A 16,111-nucleotide genomic window follows, 5' to 3' on the forward strand; every position below is an offset into this window, starting at 1 on the left:
CCTTCACTCTGAGGAGTCCAGACTCCTGGGGCCAGGGGCTTCGTCTGGCCAAGTCCCAGAGGGGACAGGGGTTGGTACTGAGAGCAGCTGCTGAGTTAGCACTCAAGAGTTGCCAAGTGACCACCGAGAGCCCCCATCGCTGCCTCCGCCCAGGCAGCCTCTGCCATGTTCACCCCTCCCTGTAGACCACCAGACCCTTCCAGCCTTCCTCCCCCACCTCCTTGTCTTCCCCAGCCTCTCTCTTCCCCCTTTCTCCTGGTATTGATTTTTCTTTACTGTTTTTTTTTTTTTTAAAGGTGATTTAATTGCTTTTTTAAGGTTACTTCAGTCTGGGGCTCTGCCAAGAAAATGGGGAACTAACCCCCAAGCTCTCCCCCAGCACTGGTTGCTGCCCAGGACTCCGTGCATATTACTAAACTGTCCTGTGAACACAGGTCGTGCCCCCCAACATAACTGACCTCCATCGTGAGCCCAAAGCACACCCTTTTCCTCCTGAGGGTGCGTCAGGAAGCCTTCAGCCTCTAGCAGGAGTGAAGTTGGGTGGTAACCCTGTGTAGGGGGCTAAGGGGGTCAGGGGGCGGAGGGTGGTGAGGGGAGTTCCAGGCCACTGCAAAGTGGAGCAGCAGTGAGCCGCATGCGCCCCCCTCTTCCCACTGCCCCACAGCCAGCTGTCTCCAATTGTTCCCAAGTCCCCACCATCCAGTCTCCCAGACCCCGGGAATATGGCTGTGCTCAGTGGGAGCCCCTCCATGTCTTTCCAGCTCATCCCTTGGCCTTCCCCCCAATCCCTCCAGCCTCCCCTGTCACCCCCACCCCCATCCCCTTTACACCCCCTTCCCCTCTGGCCCCCGTCCCTTCTCCCCTCCCTCTCCCCGCTTCCCTGCCTGCCTCCCTCTCTGCCCGGCTGCAGTTGGGTGATAATCTCCCTCATTTAGCCTCCCGGCTGCTTCCCCGGCTCATTGCCCAGCTGGTCCCTGGGGCCTGGCCCAGCTTCTTCCCCACCCCCACCCCCAGCCCTGCGCCCAAGCTCCCCCTTCCTTTTCCCCCCTGCTTCCCCCACCCACTCCCAGGGGACCGGCTGCCCCTGCAGTGAGCATCAGGGCCAAGTGTGGCTAGCTGGGACCCGGGCCGGGTGTGAGCAAGGGGGGAGGGGCTGCCCAGGACTCTGGGGGTGGGAATGTGGGTGCAGGTTGGGGGGGAGGAGTTGGGGGGAGGGGGGGAGGGCAGGGTCAAGACGTGAAGCCTTAGCCAGGCGTCCTCTGCCCCCCCTCCCGTTGGCCCCACTGCCCAGACTTGTTCCCCAGTCCAGTTCTCCACCCACCCCCACCCGGCTGAAGTAGGCTTCCCGACAGAGAGAGCTCGGTGGATGGACGGAGGCAGCGATTAGAGTGGCGCATCTGTATGGCCTGACCAGGCAGGGCGGGGGAATGGGGGGCAGATAGGTGAGGGAGGGCCGGAGGGTTCTGACTCAGAGCCCCTGGTAGGGGGCATGGAGGTTTCATTTGGGCAAAGTGCTCCAGAAGGTAGACCTGGAGGCCTCTCAGGATCCAGTTTGGGGGTTCCCAACTACCTTGCCCCGCACCCTCAGGCCTTGGGTTGCCTCTTCTCCCAGCTGGGACCCCCAAGCTAAGCTACATTGGCCCCTTTCCCCCACCCTCTTCGTGGGTCTCACGTGCCCAGCCTGGGTGAACCCACTCATAAATGACATGACCCCCCAAACTCCTAGGCAGCATAGTCCTAGAGGGAGGCCCCAGCTGCCCTCAGCTCCCAGAGTACACCGCCCTGCCACCCTGCCCAGCCCAGCTGATACCTGTCCCAGGCCTGGCTCTGCTGGGGACCCCGGGCACCGGCCAGTGTGGGACAGACGTGGGTGGGAAAGGGACACGGATCGGGGGGCGGAGGCCGGGACTGGGCCAGTCCTGGCTGGTGAGCGAGCAGCGGTGACAAACGGGCTGTGCGGGGGCCGAGGGGCGGGGGGCGGACGGCGGCTGATTTATCTGGGTTATTTATGCCGCGGACGAGGCAGGAGAAGCGGTTAATGAGAGTCCCAGCGAAGGGGGTGGGGAGGCCCGGACGTGATCTGAGGCAACTGAAGAGGGTTAGCGTCCCGCCGCCGGGCCCTGCCCCCACTGGCCGCCAGCACTGGGCACCCCCTGCTCTGTCCGAGGGCCGGTCAGCCCAGCCTTGACCCGTCTCCTGTGGCTGGCACCGAAAGCCCCGCATCAGGGTTGGGGGCCCGCCCAGGCCGAGGCAGTGGGGGCAGTGGGTGACCGGGGGTTGAAGGCGACCACGTCTGAGATCGAGGGGGCCGCTGGAGGAACAAGGGGCGGGGGACAGAGAAGGGAGGGCAGGGAGGGAAGAAAGATGCAAAATCTCGGCTGGTTAGAAGCTGACCAAGTCTGTGGAGTCTGTCGGGGGAGGGTTGGGGTGGGGAGAGGCCAGTGTGGGGCCGGGTAGGCAGCTGGCAACCTCGGAGCTGAGGCTGGAGAAAGGGCCAAGGGCACTGGCGTTCGTATCTGGTGGCAGCCAGGAGTCATCGTAGGGGCCCGAGAGGCAGAGGCAGGCCGGGGGTGCGGGGTGGTGGTGGTCAGAGAGAAGAGAGGACGCGGAAGGAGGGGAAAGAAGATCCAGGGAAGGAGGGGGGAGAGGGCTTTGCAGCAGTGAAAGCTGCTGGGAGCAGATAAGGCGGTACGGCAGCGGGAGGGATTAAAGCTTCGAGGGGCCGGGGCCGGGGCGGGGGCGGGGTGGGGGGAGGCGGGGAGGAGAAGGCTGAGGACCAGACCCCGGGGCCAAGGAGATGAGTGCGGGAAACGAGGGCTGCGAGGGGGCAGGATTTAACCAGAGGCCACACGTGGTCGTCGCCTGGTTGAGGAGTGGGGAGGGGACGGACTCCTCCTGTTCATCTCTGCTGAGGACGGGGTACTTTTCCGCCACTGAGGGAGCCCCCATACGCTGCTCCCGTTGGGGTGGCAGAGCTGAGCGGAGAGGGGCATTCCTTGGGAGTGGGAGGCTACTGGAGACTGCCGGGGAGGCGGGTGGCAGGGGCCGGCCCTGGGAGCCTCCGAGCTCGGATTAGAACTCGGACAGACAGGACACGCAGCGCCTCCTTGAGGCGGCCAGTGGAAACCGTGTCACAGGGACCCTGTCCACAATCAAGGGCCCACTGGGGGGTGGAGACCACCACTTACGTCCAGGGTGGCAAGGACCAGTGTTTCAGAGGGGAGGGTGTCTCTCTGTGGGTAGAGGCGTGGGCGCGGAGTGGGGCAGTGGCTTCCCCCAGCTCAAGCCTCAGACCCAATGCCCCTTACCACCCGCTGCCCACCTGTTCTGCAAATCTTCCAGAAGGGTGTCTCGGGAGGGAGAAATCCCCGCTCCCTACGGACGAGGGCCGAGGGCGGCTCAGAGCTGGCCCGGGCGGCGGAGGGGAGCCTGGAGGGAAGGAAGGGGAGGAGGCGGCGGAAGGGGCGAGGGCGGCGGGCGGGGCAGAGTAATTGCATGTTTGTGAGTGCTCCTGTCTCCGCGCACCAGGGAGCCTGTGTGGCGGTGGGTGTAGCTTCGCCTCCAGGAGTCTGTGTCTGTTGGCAGAGGTGTCAGTGTGTCTGTCTCAGGGGTCTGGGCTCTCCCTGGGCCCCCCGCCCCCACGTCGTGTTTGGGGAGCACGGCTCTGGGCACACCCAGCTGTGCTCCGTGCTGATGCGGCAGATGTGGCGGGGCCCCAGCTGTGCCGGCTTCCCGGAGAGGGGGAGGGGCTGCAATCTGCTCCCCCGATCACGGCTGCTAAGTGCCAGGGGGAGGCGATGGGGACGGGGTGGGAAGGAGGCCCGGTCCCTGCCACACCCCACCCTGGCCGGCCTCCCCCCAGTCTGTGTTCTTGGCTCGGCCTCTTCCCCCTGCCTGGCTCCTGAAGCCCGTCCAAATTTCTCTCCACGCTCAGGCCCCTCAGTCCCCCTCCCCAGCTCTCCTCCTCTGTCACCCCATCCAGCTTGGTGCCAGGGACCCGCCCCCCCCTCCCCGGCCCCCAGCTCGCTCCCCCTCGCTGATTTTACAGAATAATCTTTTTATGGAAACTGAAAAAGCGCTAATGGCAGGAGCAAACCCCTCCCCCGCATCCCTCCCCTCTCATCCCATACTTCCCACCCCAGTTCCCTCTGTTTTCCCCAGGGCCAGCACCTTCCTACCCCTACAGGGCCAACGAAGTCCCGGAGGTAGCGAAGGGGGACCCCAGAGCTCTCCCCTCAGGAGGCCGGACACTCCCACGTGCTGGGTCCTGGGATGTCCCCTTAGGGGTGGAGGGGGACTAGGCCCCTCCCAGACTATGCTTGAAGAGAGTGGAGAGCAATGGAACTTCTCTCCTTAGACGCCCCCTCTCCACCTAAGCACATAGACAACAGTGACCTGCTCTGCCTGGGGCGGGGGTGCACACCACAGGGACCTCAGCTTCACTAGCCCCCTCCACTTTTAACACTGACCCTGCCCCTGCCCCCACCCCCACTGGGCCCAGGAGGGGGTTCCTGGGGGCCAGGGCCTGACACAGACTTATTGGATTTCACGGTGTTTTGCTGAGAAAATAATTAAATTATCATATTTATGATGAAGCTGCCATGGCCTCTGCCAACCACTCGGAACAGAAGGGTCAGGACTGGAGGGAGGAGAGGAAGGGACCGGGCCCCTGGCCCCGTGGCCCACCCCTCTCCCAGCCCTTCCCTCAGGGGCTGACCCCAGCCTAGAGGAGCCATCTGCAGCCCCCTGCGGACCCCACACAGAGGCGACAGAAGGTCGGGGCTGGAGGCAAGAGACTGGAGGGACGAGGAGTGGGAACGAGGCAAGAGGCTGAGTCAAGGCAGACTGTATTGTAGATCAGGAGTGCTGAAACCCCCGGGTAGTTTCACAGGTGCTCTGACTCGGCCTGCAGGGGCCTCCAGGGGCTGGGAGGTCACACCTAGCCCAATCCCCAGGTCAGCCTCAGCCCAGCCCCTGAGAAGGCACATCTTTCCAAGTGCCCAGCTCCAAAGCTCTGAAATCCTGGGCTTTGATAAAGGCCCTGGCACCCTGCTGCCTGCCACCCCTGCCGGCTGCCAGGACCCCCTCCTCCCTCCCACCCACGCCCTGCCCCCCCATTCTCTTCGGGTAATTAGATTCCTCTCAATTAGCAGATTACGATCATTACCAGCTCATCTGGCAACCAAGCTCTGCACCCACAGCTGGGGAAAGGGGGGGGGCACCAGGAGGGGCACACGGGGGTCATGGGTGAACACCAGAGAGAGCTGGGTTTCTCTGGGGCTTCAGGAATGTGGAAGAAAGACTGAGGACCCTCCACCTACCCACCCACTGGCCCGCAGAGGGCAGAGCCAGGGTATAGGAGGTGGCCAGGGCTCCTCCCCTCCCAGAATGGAATAGCTCCCACTGTGCTTCTGGAGAGAAGGCAGCAAGCAGCTCAGGTTCATCCTGCCTGCCAGGGACTAGAAGACAAGAGATGTGGCCTCGGGCGGGGGAGAATCCCCCCATCCTGCCAAAAGCCAAGCTGGGAGCAGATGGAGCTGGCAAAGCGGAAAGCGGGCCAGGACTGCGCAGGAACCAAAGAGACTGGACACCAGGTGATCCAACCTTGGGCCCTGGGCTCCCAGGCCCAATCCCCATGCCTGCCGCCTGCACCCCACCGGCCAACCGAAATCCCTCCCCCTTCCCCTTGGAAACCTTACACTCCGGAGCCTGAGCCAGGCCCAGTGAAGGGGAACAGGGAGGCAGCATCAGGGTGAAAGCAGGACCAGCGGGCTAGGAGCCTGGAGGGCCTTCCTCCAGAGCGGCAGAGAGGCTGAGGCAGTAGGAGGGGGAAATTTACCAGGGCTCCAGATTCATTATTCATGAGCCCGCAGCAACGACTCCAATTTAAATGCTAATGTGGGGGGGCCTGACTCAGCTGCCCCCCTTCCACCATCACCCCCAGCCCAGGCACAAGCGGAGTCCATGCAGGCTCCAGGGTTCACCCGGGTTTATTAGGGAGTGGAGAGGGAGGGCAGAGTCCTCCGACCACCCACGTTGCTCCCCGCAAGCATGCCTGTGAAGAGCCTGCCTGGACAGAGACTGGCCACGCAGGCAGGCAGGAGCCTCAGGGGAGCAGACTGGAGTTCAGGGGGGCCTTCTGGCTGGCCCCCTCAGAGGATGATCTGGTTGGTGAAGCTGCGGCTCAGCTCCTTGTGTGGCAGAACAATCGAGTTCAGTATGAGCACCTCGGCAGGGATCCGGACGCGGCAGCCTGCAGTGTGGACCAGGGCAGCAGGGGGAAGCCATGGGGAGGGGAGGCGAGGGGCAATGAGCTGGGGGCCACTGCCATCTGGGGGTGGGGGGGACCCCTCCCTGCCCATCTGTGCCCCCTGTGACTTACACAGGACCTGACACACAGCAGACACTGGGTAAATGTTTGCTCAAGGAATACACACACACAGACACACAGACACACATACACACAGGCACACAAATGCTCCCACAGGGCATGGCCATCACCTGTGGAAGTTTCTTGCAGTCCAGCGGCCAAGAAAGCATACCTAGGATAGTGATGGCGGGCAGCAGCTTCCCGTCCTTGAACAGGCTCTCACTGTCCATGTGGGCTCGGGGGTCGTTGGGGTTGGGGTCATTGGGGGTACCCTCCACGCGGGCCCAGCGCCCCACGGTGCTCCCCCAGCCCACGATGCTGTGCAGAACACACGTGTGCTCCTGACAAACAGCAAGAAGGGAGTGAGGGGCCAGATGCAGAGCCCATGGGGCACACCCCTCCGCTTGGCCTCTGGGGGCGCCATATGGGCAGCCTGGGCCTGGGTGCCTACCTGCAGTGTGGCTCCGTGGAGGACGATGCTCTCTCGGAGCCGCACGCCCTCGCCTATGGTCACTCCCTCGCCGATGGAGACGTTGGGGCCCAGCTGTGGAGAACAGCACAACCATAGGCCTTGGAGGGCCCCCAATCCAGTCCCCTTACAGAACAGATAAAGGGGAAGGGACCTGTTTGAGGCCACCCTACAAGCCGTGCATGAAGGAGAGACCCCATCCTGAGCTTGGGAGAATCTGTACCACCCCACCCATTCTGATGGCCACCTCCCTTCCTCTGGGCTGGGCCACTGCTTACCACTGCCGACGGGGCCACCTTAGCCGTCGGGTGGATGTAAACATTTCCTAGAAGCAGAAGAAAGGACTGGGGGCAAATGCCCCTAAACCACACCTGGTTCAGGGAGGGTGGGGCTGAGACTTCACCTCTGGATCTGTGACCAGGAGTCACAGCTCAGAGGGGAGCAGGGCTGGGCTGGGGCACAAGGATTAGGGATTGGGGCAGGATGGGTACCTCGAATCCGTGGACCCCCTGGTGTGTGCTTGGCCAGGCGTTCTGGGTGAGTGAGCTGGTACTGGCTCAGATAGAGGCGGGAGGCATAGAGGGCTGAGCTAGGGGCCAGAAAGTAGAACGGGGGCTCAGTGGCCAGCAGGGCCTGTGCCCACTGCCCCAAAGTCTCAAACAACCCAATCATCCCATCAGAGGCCACTCCCATACCCTGCGGACTTGATCTGGCTCCAGATCCCGTCAGTGAGGTGCACGTAGATCTGGCCCTGCCCGGCCAGGGCGCAGAACACATCCTGCTCCAGGCGGATGGTACCTGCCCCGGGCCATAGGCCTGAAGAGTCCTCCCTGGCACGGAGGGAGGGATACTGACATCAGTTCCCCAGCTGAGCCCGACTGGGGGCCAATCACTTGGGGACAGGGATCAAAGCGAATCCCACCACCTCTCCAGGTCTGGTCAGATCTGCTCCAGAGGGATGCTTACAACTCAGGAAGCTCTCCCATCACCCTCGCACACGTCACCCCCCCTTTCCCCACCCCCACCCCCCGAGTTGCTGTGTTCCCAGGCACAGACCTGCTGCCCATCCTGCCCTTCGACCAGACCTGGGTTCTCCTCCCTTTTCCCATTCTCCCCACCATCCGCCCTCCCTCTCACTGGATGGAATGAAACACAGACAGACTCACCCCAGAGGAAGGCAGCTGGTGAGGGCAGAGACAGTCACAGAGAGAGACGGAGAGAGAGAGAAAGAGAGAGATGGTGGAGATGCCAGCTCAGCAGAAACAGACAGAGAGGCCAGGAGAGATGGAGAGAAAAGCAGAGAGATGGGTGGGAGTGAGAAAATGGTGATGCGTGAATGAGGCATGAGATGGGAGATGGGCGGGGGAGGAGGGAGTGAAGGCAGGGATCCAGGGAAGGAGCAGGTCCCAGCCTAGGAGGACGACCCTGGGCTGTGGCCAATGGTGAGCAGGGCTCTGGGGCACTATGCTCCAGGGGGAGCCTGAGCCTGAGAGTACAGCTGTACACGCGCACGTGCGTGTGCGTGCACACACAAGCCTGTGTGCACCCAAGTGTGTGTTGCCGTCTGTTCAGAAAGGCATCTCTGGGACACTCAGGGGTTGAGAGAAATGGACCAGAAGGGGAGTGGGCAGGCAGTGACAGAAGACGAACTGAGATGGATAAGGAAGAGGGACAGAATGAGGTTAGGAAGGGAGGGATGGGGAGGCTCGGCTGGAGATGACAAGTGGAGACAAGAAGGACAAGGAAGGTGAGCGGGTGGACGTGGAGCCTGCAGAGACTGGGGGGGAGGTGGTGGGGTGGGAGTGGGGTCTGTTACCAGGGGCACTTGGGGTCACAGGGTCATGGGGCCTGCCTCACAGTTGCCTATCCTGCTGATTTCGCTGGAAGACATCTCGGAGGGGTTTCAGGGCTTCCGGGGAAAAGAGGTAGATGCCGCAGTTGATGATGTCACTGACGAACGTGCTGGGCTTCTCCACATAGTGCAAGACCTGAGGACAGAGTAGGCTGGGGTTAGGGGAGGAGAGGCCACTGCCACCACCTCTAAGACCCCCTGAGCTCCAGATCCTCCCTGCTGCCAGAGCGGTCTTCCTGCAACGCAGACTGCCCCCGGCTGTTGGCCTTCACCTTCAAGGGAAGTCTGAACTACATGCCTTGCTCCTTCCCACCTCCCAGTGTTCCTGGGACATAACTCCATGCTATTGCATACCTACTCCAGGAATGCCCCTTCCCGTCTCTTCATCTGAAAAACTAGGCTTTCAAAACCCAGTGTGAGTCCACTCTGCCCCAGAGCTGGCTTCTCAGATCTGGGCACCCCTGACCTCTGGCCACACCTCACATAGCACTGTATCATTTCTGATGGCTGGGTTTCCCACTAGTCTGAGATGCTTAGAAACAGGGATTGTCCTTCAGCTCTACTTCTCTTACACCTAGCTAGTGCCTAGCCCAAGACTTCAAAATAAAATTTATGCACACACGTGTGTGTGTACATGTATTTTTAATGCACAAATAAAAAGGGGTGGAACAAATAAAAGGGGTGCATGAAAGTCAGAGTCAGGGAGCTTCACAAACAAGGACAGAGACTCTCCGCCTTGCTGCTTATGCTCTGACTTCCATAATTCTGGAGATACTATGTGGTTTCCTGCCTCCGGGCCTTTGCACATGCCGGTCTCTCTACATGCAATGCCATCCATCTCCTTCATCTAAACAGACCTTCTCCAGGTAGCCTTCCCGTCCCCCAGCCAGGTAAGGCTGGGTTGGGCCTCTTTTTGTGCTCTCAGTAGCACCCCAGGCATTTATCTACTGTGATGCTTTCACTCTCTCCAATTTCTCTAGAAGGGATACATGATGAACAACCGAGAACATGCCCCACCTGTTTGACGAGAGTGGGCACCCCCCCCCCAAAGTGGTGCAGCATTTCCAGAGGTGGAGTGGCTGGGGAATGATGACACACACAGGCCCTCCGCTCCCTCCTCCCACGCCCATCTCCGATCTCACGCCTCATTCACTCATCACCATCTTCTCATCCCTAGAGCAAGCCAGCCCCCCTCTGCTCTCACCTCATGCGTCTGTGGATTCTCTACAATGCAGCCGTAGTTGAGGGACTGTGTCCTATTAGCCTGAAAGACAGACCCACCGAGACAGTGACCTGCTAGCTCCAGAGCAGCAGGGTCTGTTTCCTCTTTCTTTCCCTCTCCTACAGCACTTGGCACACACCTCCACGGCAGACAGGGCTTCAGCAAGGGCGAGAACTGACAGCTGCCGCCACCCCCTCACCCGCTCCCTGCGGCTGAGCAGCCAAAGGGCTTGGGATCTCCACCGCCCCCTCCACTGCTCCTGCAGTTTCTGGCACACCTCCCTCCTGATGCCCGTTCCCAGTCCAACCCCTGGGCTGCCTCCCCGACACCCTGCATTCCAGAAACATTTCTGGATTAACCCCCCTCAGCACCCTCCAGTCCCCCGGGGCCCCCTCACCGTGGTGCCAAGGAGCAAGAAAGGGTGTGGCTGGTGTCTGTGGACATCCAACATGGCACTCAAGGGGAAGTCGGAGCAGACATCAGCGTTGAGCACGAAGAAGGCTTCAGGGCTTCCAGCCAGGATCTGGTCCCGGAAATGGTAGAGACCACCCCCTGTGCCCAGGGGGGCAAATTCCTGCAGGTACCTGTCCCCAGGGACCCCAGGGCCAGCTCAGTGAGATCAGGAGAGACAGATACGAGGAGCCTCGGTACGTGACTCCTCCTGCTCCCAGAGGTACACCTGCCCGCGGCCCACAGAGAAACTCAATAAACTCAGGGATTCACAGATGCCCCAATAAGAATCCTCCTAGTGTGTGAGGGTGAAGTCCAGTGGATGGACCCCACTCCCAAGAACCAGTAGTTCAGGGCACTGCCCCCCAACCCCCACACCACCCATGTGCACAAACACCTGATGGGAAGGTTAAACTCCTGCTGGGCAGCTTCCAGGAACCGGGTAAGGGGCTCATCAGGCTGGTAGAAGCCAATGAGCAGAATCTCCTGCATCCCAGGGACCTGGGGATAAAGGAAAAGTTTGGAAGAAAAAAAATATCTGATAGGAAAGAATGAAAACAGGGAGAAATCCCTGGTGCTGGCTGCGAAGTCTGGAGACCACAGTTTCTTTCTCAGCTGTGAGGCCCCTGGGCACTCACTTTACCACTCTGGCCTGTTTCCTCCTCTGGACAATGAGGAAGTTTGGAAAAGCCTCAGTCCCTGATGTTTTCATCTTTTATTATTCTATTATCCCCTGCCCTCTCACATCTGAATTGGGGCTCACCCTAGGGAAGATTTTGCCTACCAAGCTGTGTTAAAGAATAACCCATTCATTTCCGCCCCCCGCCCCCGTATTTATCATCTGTCAATCTGAGCTTGAGAAGAGGATATTATTTATCAAGCACCTATACTGTACTAGGCACTTTACAAACACGATTGCAAGCTTCGCCACCTCACAAAGCAGGTCTAATCATCTCCATTTTTACAAATAAGGAAACTAAGGCTCAGAAAGACTGGGAAATTTGCTCATGTCCTTACAGCAGGTAGAAACGAGATTCAAATAAAACCCTGCCTGCTTCAATACCAAAAGCAATAAAGAAATTAGCTCCTCAGTGAGCAAAGGTATGAGTTCTGCGCTTTGCTATCATTAAGGTTCCCCAAGCTACAGCATTAAATTGTCTCCAAGATTTTTGCCTGATCTCACATTCCATGCTTTAAAAATAGGAGCGGAATCTGAGCAAGAGGCCAGATGAGACTAGGTTAGGAGAAGACAGTAGGGCAGCCATACAGAACAACTCCAGAGGGCAACATCCACATTTTCATTTGTAAATGGTGGTCCCTGAAGTTATGCCTTGTGGGAAGGTCATGGTTGGAAAAGGGGGAAATATGGCATGAAGGAGATGAGCAGGAAGTGAAGTGGGAGAGGGGAGCCTACGGGGTTACCTGGGCACAAGCCTCAATATGGTGCTGGATCATAGGCACCCCCGCCACAGGAAACAGGGGTTTGGGCACCTCAAATGACAAAGGCCTGAAGCGAGTCCCTGGAAGAGGAGAAAGAAGCACATTTCAGCTTCCTGCCTCTCTCTGTGCTCACCCAGTTAACCACTTCAGCCCAACCTCCTCCCCTCTTTCTCCTGGCTCCTCACCCTTTTGAGGGCCTCCAATCAGGATCACAGCTTTGAGCATGATGGCGATTGCTACCTAAACCTCAAATCCCAACAGAGAAGTCAGGCTCAGATCTCACACCCCAACCCAGGAACCTGATTCATACCCCAACTAGGCCCCAAATCCCAAATAGCAGCACTTAGCCCTCTCCAAGGATGTAAATCCAAAGTTCAGTATGCACCTGCCCAGGATACAACACCTCGTATATTTCACACAACTCAAATCCCAGCCCAGACTCCAGCTGGCCTTCAAACCCCACAATGAATCCACTCAAATTCTGAAATTCACACCCCACAATTTGACCCCTAACAGTCTTCCCTCTGGCCACAGATTCAGCAAACTCAGAAACCCAGCAAGAGACACCCTTCTCGGATCTCAAACCTCAAGAAACCTAAACTCCAAACCCATCAATTCTCAGTTGTTGCATCCTGACTCTAGATCTTAAGCCCTGTACCCCAACAGTGAACCCTGAATAGTGAACCTCAGAACCCTGAGTTCCAAATACCTAACTACAATCCTAAGAATGGCTCCCAAGTACTGAACTAACTCTGATGCGTATATAATGCATCCCAAATCCAATTTAAAATAAACCTATATAGGCTGAACCTGAATCCTAAAACTAACCTCTAGGTGATGAACCCTGAGTCAAAAGACAGATTCCTTTAGCGTCCCAAACACCGAACCTACCAAGCCCTGAGCACCGACACTGACGACAAGTAATGAATCTCTGGACTCGGAGAACTGATTGTTGACCCTCTAAACTGCACAACTGACTCTAATAAATCCTAGCCTCGAGCAGCCAGAGACTGTGGGACCCACACGAGAGCGTTAGGGCGGAGAGCCAGTCGAGACCTCCGAGCCGCTCTCGGTCTACCGTCCTCCGCCCTCTACCCCTTTCGGCGCCCCTCCATCGGCTCCCTTTACCACTAGTCCCCTTTCGCCAGATCTGTCGCCCGCTACTGCTTGCTCCTTCCGCGCACGTGTCTTCTCGCAACTCGCGAGAACTCCTTCGCAGAGTCTGCCGGGAATTGTAGTTCTTAACTATCCTCTTGCTTTCTAACCAGGAGCGAGGAGGTGAGATTTATGGGAGAGCACGGGGGCGTGGCCAAGGAATATAGGGGGGCGGATCCAAATTAGAAGAATGGAGCCTGAGAAACTGAGATTGGAATTTAAGATTAGGACCTGAGCTGTCTGGGAAAGGGCCCAGGGGTATCAGCCAAAGCAGAGAGCCAGGTCCCAGGGAAGAGCGAGGCTAGAGACCTGAGGGAGTGTGGCCAGCCTTGAGATGGACTGGGCCAGAGTGCAAATCCCCCAGGAGAAGGTGGGGCTTGAGCTACGCAAAAGAAGAGAAGACGGAGTGATAGACTTGCAAGTGCGGGAACTTTTTGACCCTGAGAAAAGTCATATCTCAGATTCACTGTCTGCAAAATGAACCACTGGACTAGGCACCCTCCAAACATTCTGATCCCAACTTTCTGTGACCTTGGTGTGTTGATCTGGAATAAGTGTGGGTGCAAGTGCAGGGGAAATGGCGTTTCAAAAGAACAGAATAGACGCCAAGAGTCAAAGAGAGCCGCTTTATTAAGCAAGATGAAGGAGGGTTGTCTGACCCACCCGCCCGGGGCTCCGGCCAGGGCGACGGGTCTGAGGGTCCCTTTCAGGCCACATCCACGCGAGCGATGGATGGTCCATGCCCAGGCTGTTCTCCACGTACACCTCGTACTTGCCGCTGTCCTCCGGCGTGGCCTGGCGGATAGTCAGCGTCGTGGAGGTACTGTCGATCTCAAAGAACACTCTAGGTGGGAAGAAGGGGAGGGCAGGGCCTGGGATCAGTTTACGCGGGTTGCGGCCGGGGTACTGAGCTCCATTCTTCGTCGCCCAGTTCCCCGCCCCCGCCCCACTCCCGCCAGTTTCTGGACCCCGCCCCGCCCGAGCTCCCGCTCCAGGTGCTGTCCTTGCGCAAGTCCCCGCCCTCACCTGTCGTCTTCTTCGGTGTCTTCCCCGTTCTTGGCCCAGCCCACGTCGGGCGCAGGCTCACCCAGGATCTCGGCAATCAGCGTTACCGTGGCGCCTTTGCGCGCCTTAGTGTTATCCTGTCCCTTCTGAATCTTCGCTGGAACTAGAGGAAGGGAGAGGGACTGCCACCCAGTTAAGGACCTAGAGATGAGGAAGGCTGGGCATCACCTCCCCAGCTAATACCCGTCTCTAAATACTAGATGGATTTAAGCTCGCTGTGTGACGTTGGGCAGCTCTTTAACCTCGCTGGGTCATCATCTCCTCAACCGTCAAGCGGGACTAGTCCCGCCCTTCGCAGAGGTTAATGAAGAAGGATCAGTAGAGATTCTAGGGCTGAAAACCTGGAAATGTTCGCACATCTAGCGGTGCCTCGGAAATTGCGCTGGGCTGAGAACCAGAAGACCCGGGCTCTAACCCTGCCTCTGCTTCTGGCTCTCGGTGACCTTGGGGCCCTGAAATCGCGTGACTGAAGCCCTTAGCGGGCTTCTTAGGCTGGATGGGATGGAATTCTGGGGGTAGGAAAGGAGTACGCGCGCGGCCAGCGCTGCGCTCTGGTCTGCCGATCAGGCTGTGCGGGGGCTGGGCCACACCCCGCTGCGGACACCGAAAGGCCCAGCGGTAAGCGCAGCAAGACCAGGCTGTGGGCGCCCGCCAGCTGGTGCTGCTCCGCGCGGTGACACTGCGGCCAGGGCGAGTAGTACCTTTCCCCAAGGATGCGCGCCGAGTCGGAGCACTGGCCGAAGGGGTTGCTTACGTTGATGCTGTACTGGCTCAGATCTGCCAGCTCGCGATCGTGCACCACCAGTGCCACTACGTCAGGGTCCTTGAAGACATAACGATACTTGGGCCCGTTGCGCAGTTCCTTGCGGTCCTTGCCCCAGCGGATGAATGGGTCCGGGAACGCCGAAACACGGCAAGTCAGTTTCGCCGCGGTGCACTCCATCAGCAGCACCACGTCCTTCAGCGGCTCCAGCACTCTCGGCGGCCCCTTCTCGCGCAGCTCCTTCCAGGACCTACCAGCACGGTCCAGGTCAGGGCCCCAAGCTCTCATGACACGGCCCGGGCCCGCCTGCAGCCCTGCCCATCCGTACAGCATCCCCTGCTCCCCTCCCCCACCTCAGCCCACTAGACCCTTAAACGTGTGGGGGTGGGTAGGGAAGGCAGCCGCTCCTGAATTGTTAGTAAAATTGTCTACTCTGGCAGCCACCCCTCCACCCCTCAGAAACTGCTCTCCTCTAAGTCCAGTGACCCTGTAGGTACATGACACTGTGCTCAGTCGTGTCCGACTCTTTCCGACCCCGTGGACTGCACATGCCAGGCTTCCCTGTCCATCACCAATTCCCGGAGCTTACTCAAATTCGTGTCCATCGAGTCGGTGATGCCAACCAACCATCCATCCATTCTCCTCCCGCCTTCAATCTTTCCCAGCATCAGGGTCTTTTCCAATGAGTCAGGTTTTTGCATCAGGTGGCCAAAGTATTGGAGTTTCAGCTTCAACATCAGTCTCCCCCCACCCCCCCAAATACAGTGTTCAGTCTACCCCCATCCCTCAAATGCAATTGTGAACCTTCTGCAGCTCCAGCTTCCTTCCTCCAGAGGTTCTCCAGAGCTCCCCCTTATCTGTGGTCCTGGTAAGAGGCCTGGATGAGAATGGCTGCTTTCTGAACCTGGGGGTCGTTGATATCCAGTGTACATCCAGGGGGAGGGGCCGCAGCGGAGCAGAACAGGGCCGCTGGTTTTTTGGCGGGAGCTGCTTTGGACATCTGGGTAGCAGGAAACAAACAAAGAGGTCTAGGCTGACACAGAGATTCCGAACTTCAGACTTTTCCCTGTAGGTTCAGAACATCCCCCTATGTGGGAGTGTCTAGGCTGACCTGAAGATCTAGACTCGTGAGGGCTCAAGTTCAGGACGTGGTTCGAATAGCTGGGTGGCAGGCAGCATGCCCTTCCAAACGGCAGGGCCAGGGCATGGGTAGGTGTTCAGCCCTAGGCCCAGGTTTTATACATGGCTCCCCTCCTTGCCTTCTTTGGCGTGGTTGCCCCAAGCCCCCGGGGACCCCAGCCCCCATTCCCTGACCCACACAGTCT

The 16,111-nt window shown here is 59.0% G+C and overlaps 2 protein-coding genes across 7 annotated transcripts; both read right to left on the bottom strand.

Moving 5' to 3' along the window:
* Nucleotides 1-5,967: 5,967 nt before the first annotated feature.
* On the bottom strand, nucleotides 5,968-12,997 carry GMPPA (GDP-mannose pyrophosphorylase A). Of its 6 annotated transcripts, none has more exons than XM_061148663.1 (13): nucleotides 12,932-12,997; nucleotides 11,989-12,049; nucleotides 11,786-11,883; nucleotides 10,761-10,864; nucleotides 10,311-10,497; nucleotides 9,896-9,955; nucleotides 8,697-8,827; nucleotides 7,535-7,669; nucleotides 7,331-7,428; nucleotides 7,118-7,164; nucleotides 6,822-6,965; nucleotides 6,543-6,711; nucleotides 5,968-6,253 (listed from the first exon to the last, which is right to left on the bottom strand). In XM_061148663.1, exons 2-13 carry the CDS (start codon nucleotides 12,026-12,028, stop codon nucleotides 6,153-6,155), a joined length of 1,314 nt encoding a protein of 437 aa, XP_061004646.1. In that variant the 5' UTR covers nucleotides 12,029-12,049; nucleotides 12,932-12,997; the 3' UTR covers nucleotides 5,968-6,152. The 6 variants fall into 6 exon arrangements, with proteins under 6 accessions (XP_061004646.1, XP_061004645.1, XP_061004648.1 ...); XM_061148662.1 differs by having other exon boundaries at nucleotides 12,695-12,973; XM_061148665.1 differs by lacking the exon at nucleotides 11,989-12,049 and having other exon boundaries at nucleotides 12,695-12,973.
* A 667-nt stretch (nucleotides 12,998-13,664) lies between these two features.
* Nucleotides 13,665-15,786, bottom strand: SPEGNB (SPEG neighbor). The gene is given in 5 exon segments (XM_061147905.1): nucleotides 13,665-13,693; nucleotides 13,696-13,802; nucleotides 13,985-14,128; nucleotides 14,728-15,039; nucleotides 15,647-15,786. Coding segments are annotated over 5 exon segments (732 nt in total).
* Nucleotides 15,787-16,111: the final 325 nt, after the last annotated feature.

Source organism: Dama dama, chromosome 8 (assembly GCF_033118175.1).
Source record: "Dama dama isolate Ldn47 chromosome 8, ASM3311817v1, whole genome shotgun sequence".
NCBI lineage: Eukaryota > Metazoa > Chordata > Mammalia > Artiodactyla > Cervidae > Dama > Dama dama.

Bases quoted from the DNA above. Each gene is read 5' to 3' on its own strand.
- GMPPA (XM_061148663.1), bottom strand. From the start codon at position 12,028: ATGCTCAAAGCTGTGATCCTGATTGGAGGCCCTCAAAAGG. The intron at 7,165-7,330 runs GTACCCATCCTG...TTCTGCTTCTAG, and splicing joins AGGGGGTCCACGGATTCGAG to GAAATGTTTACATCCACCCG. The intron at 6,254-6,542 runs GTATGCTTTCTT...TCCACACTGCAG, and splicing joins GCCCGCCATCACTATCCTAG to GCTGCCGCGTCCGGATCCCT.